The sequence below is a fragment of the Condylura cristata genome, unplaced genomic scaffold, assembly GCF_000260355.1.
Source record: "Condylura cristata isolate star-nosed mole 26May11 unplaced genomic scaffold, ConCri1.0 scaffold00004, whole genome shotgun sequence".
Classification (NCBI taxonomy): domain Eukaryota; kingdom Metazoa; phylum Chordata; class Mammalia; order Eulipotyphla; family Talpidae; genus Condylura; species Condylura cristata.
Window position 1 is genome coordinate 68,741,341 of NW_004567105.1, and position 9,880 is coordinate 68,751,220.

At 51.0% G+C, this 9,880-nt stretch overlaps 1 protein-coding gene across 1 annotated transcript in view; it reads left to right on the forward strand.

Annotated features, from left to right (window-relative positions):
* TRANK1 (tetratricopeptide repeat and ankyrin repeat containing 1) overlaps positions 1-9,880 on the forward strand; it is a 79,408-nt gene that overhangs the window by 55,630 nt on the left and 13,898 nt on the right. The window contains exons 16-20 of the mRNA XM_004676637.2: positions 439-585; positions 850-1,006; positions 3,793-3,881; positions 7,421-7,524; positions 7,626-7,758. Of these exons, the coding sequence (XP_004676694.1) occupies positions 439-585; positions 850-1,006; positions 3,793-3,881; positions 7,421-7,524; positions 7,626-7,758 (630 nt within the window). The remainder of the gene's footprint in view (positions 1-438; positions 586-849; positions 1,007-3,792; positions 3,882-7,420; positions 7,525-7,625; positions 7,759-9,880) is intronic.

Here is a 9,880-nt window from a genome sequence, read left to right on the forward strand (position 1 = left end):
TGGCCTGTACCCCAGTTCTGTATGAATAAATACATCTTTAAAAAAATACTCATTTATTTATGCAGACAAGAGCTGGGGTGCAGGCCAGAGGAGCAGGGGGTAAGAGGATTCACTAGACACAGAGAGGGAAGCAGAACAGGCAGATCGACAGAAATATACTGCTGAGGGGAGCAGCGGGCAAGAGAGGAGAGGTCTGCGTGCCAAGTAGGTTATCTTACTAGCCAGGGATTGAACTCATGCTGCAGATAGCTTCGTAGTGCTGAGACTTGATTCCTTGTGCCACTAGGGAAGCCCCTGAACCCCCTACCTTGAAGTCACAGGATGGCCCCCTCAGAGCTGGGGATGAAGGGGGCCTCAGCTCTCCATGAAGACCCTGGAGGCTGTGTGTACAGGTCAAAAGTTTCTTCTGCTGGCCTTTAATTTGTTCTTGTCGTTCAGGCTTACAAGGAGTGGAAGATCATTTCTTCCTTTACCCCTTCATCATCTGACTCCAGAGAGGGAAACCAGCCATTGATCCAAGTGCCTCTGGAGAAACCCAGCTCCTCTCAGGGCCGGTCTGTCGTGGTGAATCCAGAAATGTACAAGGTAATTTTCCATCACTTTCTGTAATTATCTCAAAATAGCAAATTATAGCAGTGCCAAGGTCCAGCCTGTGCTAGTGCCGTGATCTCCCACCAGAGCCCTGCTCACCTGCTGTGTGCCACAGAGAGCCCCGAGGGCCTGCGCAGGCATCTGCAAACCTCCTGTAAAATCTACTTACTATATTCTCCAAAATCAGAGTAAACTCAGGGAAGCATATCATGCTGTAGACCAAAGGCTCATCTTCTGTGTCCCCAATCTTGTCTTCAGCTTCTCAACGGGGAGCTGAAACAGCTGTACACAGCCATCACACGGGCTCGGGTCAACCTCTGGATCTTTGACGAAAACCGGGAGAAGCGGGCGCCAGCTTTTAAATATTTCACTCGAAGAGATTTTGTTCAGGTCGTGAAGACAGATGAAAATAAAGGTAAGAGCTCACCCCAATAGTCTCACTGGTGAGAATGTATGTGGAACGTGGCAAGTATGTTACCTCCACTGCTCTGATGGTCAGGCATGAAAAGTATAGTTGTTGTGCAAGTTGCAAATGAGCATTTGTATTTAGGGTGAAGGTGTGTAGGAAAATATGGTTGTAATGCAGTTGGGAGGGGTCATGCCTTCTAATCCAGGAAGATCTTTTATTCATCCTCGGAAAGTCAGGGTCCTGGGCAAGGGTTAGTGGAAATAGGTCTCCTCAGAAGAACATACCTTGCTACAAGCATTGGACCGCTGCTGGATGCTGGCTACCAGATCGAGAATGCCCATATCTTTGACTCAGTAATTTATCTTCTAGAAATCTGACATGTGCTTGTATAAAATTGTATTTTGTGCTTGTATTTATGAGTGTTCGTCACAACCCTGTTTGTATTATGGGGAGAAACTGAAAATGAGCTCGGTGTCCATCACTGTAAAACTGTCTGAGCTCTACTGGTGTTAAGAGAGATGGATGTGGGGGGTTGCAGAATAGCTAGGTGCAACTTTTACTTTTCGCCTTCGTATCCCTCTGGGCTGCTGGCAGACCATTATCATGTATTGTTTTCATCATGCACAGAGATGAGCTAATTAAAAAACAGTGAGGTTCTCCTGATAGGATAACTAGGAGAGAAATAATCAGTCCTCCGTGAAGGAGAAAAGTGTAGTAGAAAACTGTCTCTCCTAAAAAAAAAAAGAAAGAAAACTGTCTCTCCTGTGGGTTAGCTGTTGCATTGTCTCTCCCCGCCACGGCTGATTTCTCCGGGATAGGGAAGGCACAGGGCTGCAGCAGGGAGGGCTACTTGTGTCTCGAGCACTTTCCAGCCAGTTTTATGGAAGCTATTTCTGAGTGCAGACAATGGCTCAGTTGGGGACATGGATTGGTTGTTCTGTTCCTTGATCCTGACTATTGTCAGGTAACGGGGAAAATTGAAAGCTTGGAGTTACCTTAGCTTCCCATTAAACTCTCCTCTTGTGGGCCACGTGTTCAGGTCCCACCTTCTCTCTGTGGGCCTTCACTGCCTCAGCTAGAAGGAAAATGAGTGGGTTGGCCTTGCATGGTCATTCTTTATCTTCCCTGCAGCTCACATTCCTTTGTTCTCAGAACATATTCTGGCACCCATTAGAAAAATATAGGGCCTCCCTGGTGGCGCAGGGGTTAAATCTTAGCACTATGAAGCTATCTGCAGTCACTGCAGCATGAGTTCGATCCTGGGCCAGAGAGGTGACACATATGGTGCAGCAGACCTCTCCTGTCTGGCCCACGGCTCCCCTCAGCAGTGTTTTTCAGGCATTTGGCCTGGTTTCTGTTCCCCACCCTGACTCTACCTCCTGCCTATATCCCAGCTCTTGTATGCATAAAATAAAAGTAAAAAAAAAAAAAATCATCAAGATAGGCAGATTCAAAAAATTCTAAACTAAATGAAAAAAGATTATTATTTATTTTCTGTCTTGATTGCATTGCAAATGCAAGGGGAAAATCCAGTCTCGATTGTGTTTTAAGCTGCACATGGTAAAGATAAAGGACATCTGTTCCCAGCGTGCACGGGAGCTGGGGTGAGTGTAGTGACTGAACAGTTTGCACCTCTACACAGTGCCGGCAGAATGCATTCGCCCTACGCAGAGATGCTGTGGGAACAGAACGTCCCCAGGATGCGAGGATGTACGGTTGTCAGAACAAAACTGTGAAGTCCTCTTTGCACGCCATGCTCCCGGCTGGGCCAAGAGGGGTCAGTTTGCCCACTTTGCGCCTTCCAAACCAGGAGGGCAGGTCGGCCTTGCTCCGTCAGTTGATATCTCTTGGCCTGGCTATCTCTGACCCCCGTCAGCTATGATCTGGCTGTCTGTAGTGTTCTGTTATTCACTGTCCATCCTGTGCTTCATGTAGCTGTGGGTCTGCCCATGTAGGTGGTGAAGCGTGGGGCCCTCAGTAGGGGAAGACTGATCCAGTCATCAGCAGACTAGAGAGGAAAACAAACAGGACCGACAGTGGGTGGTTGGGAAAGCCTGAAAGCCTGCTCTGGCAGGAGCGGGTTGTGTTGCTGATTGCAACCAGGGCAGTCTGCACGCTGGGAAGTGCTGTGGAGTCTGTCAGCTCATCGCTTGCTGAAGCCCAAGCCTGAGAGTTTGCTAAAAGCTACATCGTTCTGGATTTTCAAGGAGGAGTTAGAAATCACTGTCTTCTAGTTCATAGCCACAGACAAGGAAGATAGACCAAAGTTCAGAAACCAAACAATATTCTTTCTTACCCTATCTTCTCCTTCTAAAACCCACAACAACTGGCTTGATTAGCTAAATGACATCTGAAGTGTATGATGGAAAGACAACACAGGTTATTTGTTTGCTTGGGTTGCCATAATAAAACACCACAGCAGGGGGCTTACACCACAGAAACTTTCTGTCTTGCAGTTCTGAGGATGGAAGTTCCAGATCAGCAGGTGTGGCCCTGTCTCTCCCTGGCTTGCGGGAGGCCTGTCCTCTGTGCGAGCCCTTGGTGCCCTGTGTGTTAGTCACTTATTCTCATAAGACATGGGTCAGCTAGGACGAGGGGGGCGCCTCGCTGCCTTACGATCTTCATCACCTCTTGGAAGGCCTTGTCTCCTAAGGCAGTCCTGTCTGGAGTCACTGTGGTCAGGGCTTCAACACAGACATTTTTGTGGGGTGGAGGATGAGAACAAAATTTAACCCACAACAGCAGCCAGTGAGTGTCCAGGGGAACAAACCCACCTTTCTCTTCCCTCTTAGACTTGGACGACAGCATGTTTGTGAAGACCTCGACCCCGGAGGAGTGGATTGCGCAGGGGGAATACTATACCAAACACCAGTGCTGGAAGGTAGGGGCTGCCCCCCACCAGGGGCAGGGAGCCCTCCCCCAGGCCTCCCACGCACGCCCACCTCGCCCTGCTCACCGGGATAGGGCAGGGCTGCTGGCGCTTGTGCTACTTCTGACTCCCCTGGTCACATGGCGAGAATGCCCTGCCCACCTCCTTCCCGGCGTGCACAGCTCTTCATTCTGCCCGAGTACCAAGGGGTGATCGGGAAAGGGAGTGTCAATGCCTTTACCCTCCGAGAACTCCTTCTGTTTCCCTTCCCTCTATTCTGTGCCTAAAAGCACTGTGGCCGCCACACTGTGTCAAAGAATCAGCAGAATGGTCCTCTAGTTTGTTTTTCGAATTGCTCAGCCATCAGTTTCACTGACAATCTGAAGCTAGGGAGTGTGGGTTAGAAGCTGACCAATTTCCAGCACAAGCCATCGTAATGAGCCCGAGCAGCCCCCGTCCAGGGGTGTTATCTCTTTGATTCCCCTTGACATTGAAATCAGCCACGAAGACCCTCTCGCCTACCCCAGTCAGCTTCCCTACATATCACACAGTCTTGGGCAGGGCCTGTGGGTCCCCCATGATGTGATGCTAATGTCGTCTCCACCTGCAGGTCACAAACACCTAACATAAAGCGGAGTGGTGGTGGTGGTGGTGGTGGTGGTGGTGTTTTTTTGTCCAGTAACAAGAAGTCTGGTCTCAGAGTTGGTTCTGCAGCTCAACATGGGCCCCAGCCCATTCCACCTGCAGTGCCATCCGCTGCTTGGCTGAGGCATCCCTTTATGGTTGAATGACTGCAGCAGTGCCAAGCACCTCACCCCTCAGCAGCACCCCAAGCAGGGGTGAAGGGCATGAAGGGCAAGCACTTGCTTCTCCTGGGTCTCATTTTTCATCCTGAAGTCCCCAGTGGACTTTTCCTTGCATCTCATTGGCCGTCCGAGGTCACATGCCCATGCCTGACCGCAAGGGAGTCTGGGAGAGCTGTCGTAACTGGTCATGTCAGCCCTTTATAAGAGGCAGGTTCTGCCATGAGGCAAGGAAGGGAAGAAGTAGTGCTGTGGGTAACTAATAGCTGAGCTCAGCTGGTCTCAGCCGGGTGACTCATGTGTCTGAATCTGCTGCCTGTCAGCAAGCAGGTCTGTGTGAGGGGTTGGCTGCCACTCGACCAGGATGAGGAGGGTGACTGGAGTTCCTGGTTCACATGGCTTCGGGCCCTTAGCAGCCAAAGCTGAGCCTGAGCAGGGGTCAGGGAGAGTGGAATTGAACCAGACCCCCGAGGCCTGGCTATGGAGCTGGCCCCGTGTCGCTTCTGCTGCACTCTCGGCCGGAGTGAATCACAGCCCAGATCTGAAGGGAGGGGAGATAGGCGGCTCTCTTGAAGGGACATCAAGAAGGTTTAGAAAAGGGACTTTCTGCTGGTGGGGATTGGAGTGAGGCTGCCACCCTGTGACACTTACCTGCCCTCTCTCTGCACCCTAGAGGGTGCAGATGGCTACAAGGAGGAGGGAAGGACAGGCTGCCCTCGAAATTAATGTAAGGGCTGAGAAAGCAGAATTCACACTCTTGCATGTGTGGGTGTGTCTGGAAAACATTTCCATAAGTATGTAGTGTTTAGCTGCAAAAGTCGACAAAGCCCCAGATCATTATCGGTGCCTGTCCTTGTCATAATTGGAAAGAAGTACTGAACACTTGGCTGTTGTTACAAAACCAAGATTATTTTTTGTTGTCGAGAGGGGTAGGGAGGGAAGGAAGGAACAAAATGACAGCAGCTGTAGGTATGGGTATGCCCTGGGACTAGGAAATCCTTCCTTTCAGAACACCGTTAGTTGTCCATGGATTTCCAATATTTTTTTTAATTCCTTTAAAAATGCCTTTTGAATGTTTGCCTCCGAAATCTTAGGGGAGCGTGAGAATGTTATAAAAAGCCTTCTCCTTGCCTGACTTTGACTCTGCTAAAGGACTTTTGGATTAAGACGGTTTATTGAGTTTTTGGCTACATGGCGATAAAAGTATCAGAACCACTACAAAAACAAGTCTAAGTTGGCCCTCCCTGGTGGCGCAGCGGGTTAAAGCACAGCACTGAGAATCTAAAGCCGCTTCCACATGCGTTCGATTCCTGCCTGCCCCGGAGGTGACCACATGGCGTGGCGGACCTCTCCTGGCCCGCCCGCTGCTCCCCTCAGCAGTGTACTTCGTCGATCTGTCTGTTCTGCTCCCCACTCTGTCTCTGGTGAAGCCTCTCGCCGCCCCTGAGCCTCTGGCCTGTAACCCAGTTCTGTATGCACAAATAAATCTTAAAAAAAAAAACAAGTCTAAGTCTCTTAAGAGTCAGTCTTGAGCTATGGGCCAAGCATTGTGTTTTGGTCTCAGAGGTAGGATGATGGGCAAGAGCACATAGACCCAGCTGTGCAGATGTCACAGAGGAGAGACCAGCTGCCCCAAGGACCATCTGTTCCAGACAAGGAGGCCAGGGAGAGGCTTCTGTGAATAGGCTCCTTCAACTGAGACCTAGAGAATGAATGAAGTTAACCAGGCAGGGAAGAAATTGCAGAGCATTGCAATCAGGGGAAACAGTGTGTGCAAAGGCCCTGTGGCAGGAAGGAACATAGCACAGATGATGGGAGTGAAAGAAGGCCCCTGGGGGGCTGAAGCAGACGCCTGTAGGGGAGCATCTCCTACCCACTTTATTGGCAAGTGCCCCAGCTGACCCCGCCCACACGGAGACCAGTTCTCGACATTCTGGGCAGAGTGTAAGCTTTCTGCCCTGTAGCCTATGCTTTGAGACTTGGTGTGAGCACTTGTTTCACAAAAGTGACTTTCTGCTTGGTGGGGGATGCGGTACCGGCTGACTCCCTGGGACACTTGTCTGTCTTCTGTCCATCTGGTTAACACAGAACCTGGTCTCTGTTCTGGGATGTGCTGTGGCACCCCCTCTATCCCCACTTCTACTCCACTAACTTTGCCCATTAAAGTTGCGAACTAGCAAGAATCTGTGTTTATCCCTCAAGTGCTGGGGTCCACCGCTCCCGGCTACGGACCTGGAGTTGCCATTATACACAATGAGAAGCACGAAACTTCTGGCACCTGACTAAATGGGGGGCCAGGGAGCTGACCCACATGGCACAGCAGAGCTCTCCTGTCTGGCCCGCTGCTCCCTTCAGCAGTGTATTTCAGTGAATCCTGTTCTGTTCCCCGCTCTGTCTCTGGTGAGTCCTCTCACCCCCTGCTCCGCTGACCTACACCCCAGTCCGTCTATGCAAAAACAAAAAGCAAATAGAAGGGGTGTTTGTGCGGTAGCCTGTAAATACGTATTACGTACCTCTCCCGTGGCTTCTGGGTACTTCCAAAAGAAGCCTGCGTCAAGTGTTAGCCTGTGACACTCAGGCTTTGTCACCTGAGGCCTTGGTGGCTGAACCGGCCTTCCAGCTCCTCCCTCCGAGGTCCTGGGGGTCGCACACGCTCCATCTGTGCGAACCTGGACTGTGCGCGTTAACTCTTGTTCTGTATGCCCCTCTCGGGCCTTGCTGGCAGTCAGAACCTTCTGCCTATTTCAGGTTGCAGCTAAATGTTACCAGAAAGGAGGTGCCTATGAGAAGGAGAAACTGGCACTGGCCCACAACACTGCCCTGAACATGAAGTCCAAGAAAGTCAGCCTCAGGTGAGCGTCTCAGTGCAGGTTTGCGGTGGTGAGAGCAGTGGGCTTCACGGGGTGGATTAAGTCGGCTCTCCCTGGACACTGTTTTGTTTTCCTCCTCGCAGGGAAAAGCAGATGGAGTATTTGGAACTGGCTAAGACCTACTTAGAGTGCAGAGAGCCACAGTTGTCCCTGAAGTGTCTGAGCTACGCCAAGGAGTTCCAGCTCTCTGCCCAGCTGTGTGAGAGGCTGGGGAAGGTATGGCCTGCCCCCGGCACACCCCTCTACTTCCCATACTTCTCTTGAGCAGACGGGGTGGGGGGCGGGGGGTGGAGGGCCCATGCTCATGCTCACATGAGAGAGCTCCAGTACTTTGCAAATCAAAGGAAGACGGGTCTTTGATGATTTTTGCTTCTCTATATTCACATTCTGGAGTCCAGGTAGGTGAAGGGTCTGACATTTATGCATCAGTTTTTCTGTTACCAGCAGTTATTCAAGATCTTCACTGACCAGTCTGGTAGTCACAGGCCCCTTGGAGCTATTTACTTAAAAGTTGAGTTCATTAGGGGCCCTTCATAGCACCGTGAAGTTGTTCAAAGCCACTGCCGCACAAGTTCAATCCCCAGCCAGGGAGGTGACCTATATGGCACAGCAGACCTCTCCTGTCTCCCCGCTGCTCCCCTCAGTAGTGTATTTTAGTAGATCTGCCTGTTCTACTGACTCTGTCTCTGATGAGTCCTCTCACCCCCGTACCTCTGGCCTGTACCCCAGTTCTTGTGTGCATTAATAAATAAATCCTTAAAAAAAAGTTGAGTTAATTAATATGTAACAAGATAAGAAACTGAGTCTTTCAGTGTCTCGGTGACTACTATAGGGGACAGTCCAAACCCACTGCTTTACCCTCTTTTTCCTATCAGTTTCTGTCATGACCCAACCAGTGACCCCTTCCTTATATTCTCACCTTGCCCCTGCTAAATTCTGCTCTGAAAGGGGGTGGGAGGGTCAGGGGTCCATAAGGCCCCACTCTAGGACTTCAGTGCTTTCAGAATGGGACGTTTCCTGCTCCTGGAGATGCAGACTGCCCTCTTCTGCTCCACAGACTTTTGACCACCAGTGGTGACCCCTCTCCCTTCTTTCCCCAGTACCTTCTAGCAGCTTCGAGCCCCACCCTGGGAGATGCTCCTGTTCTTTGCTCAGGCCCCTCCCTGGAAGAGTGTTCACTTCTCATCTGGCCTCAGACCTCTTGTGGTCATCCTGCCAAACTACCCACATGATCCAAAGTAACCAGTCTGGCCTTTGCTAAAATCTTTGGGCTAACTTGCCACCCCTCACCCCCAGCTCCCAGTTGAATGTAACCCCCAGGTAGAAATGCTAGTGAGGGGACTGGGAGAGTCAGAATTCTTCGCAGGGAATTTTCTGCCTCTCCCCTTGCCTGCCTCTCTTCAGAGGCCACCCTGGGTTTCCTGGAAACTCTAGGCCCTTGCTCTGATGGAGAGAGAGACCAGAGCTGTTCAGAACAGGAGCTGCTGCTTGGGGGTCCCTTCCTTCTCTTTCTCCAATTGGGTGCTTGCTTGGCACCTAACAGGGTCTTCGTTCACATTCAGGGCTTTTTCTTCCAAATAATCAGCCTTAACAGGGAGCCGAAAAGAGATGATACCACATGATAGTGGAGATGGCAAGACCGGTAGAGGAGTTCCCTGGTCTGTGAGGCCTGGGACACAGAGCACCCTCATGCCTGGATCGTGTTGTATTTTGACATTTTGTGTAGCTTGTTTTATTAAATGAACCCCCAAAGATTTATTAGAGGGTCTGGCATATGTGTTTCATTTTTATTTTGCTTTCTCTCTGGGGCTCAGGTGCAGCAAGCAGGGTTAGGAAATTAAATATTCAACAAAGAGATGCTCCCCCCAACTCTCCCGCCCGAGTGCAGCAGGGGCCTTGGGTGCTCAGCAGCCAGCAGGCAGCACAGCAGGGGCCTCTGCCTTTTCAGGGTTCCCCTTCAAGCCAACAGCACAGCAGGTGTCAGTGAGAGGGGCTAGGTGAGGGCAGAGAGGGTGGCAGGTGTTGCTGACAGGCACCACCAGGGAGTTTCCACTGGCGCAGAGATGCCGAGAACAGCTGCTAGAGGGCATCCCAGGCCAAGGAGTCTTGCAGGCAGGCGCCCCCAAGGTGGGAGTGTGTGGGCGAGTTTTAACTGCAAGGCAGCCGATTCGGCCAGGAGCCAACGGAGAGGGTTAGAAATGGTAAAATGAGCACAGTTGGCGGCAGGAATAAAGCATGTGGGACCTCATAGTCCACTGCAGGGACTCATTTTGTTGAGGTGTGACAGGGAGCCAGGGCAGGTTTTGATGGGAGGTGGGGCAAGACACTAATTATTGGC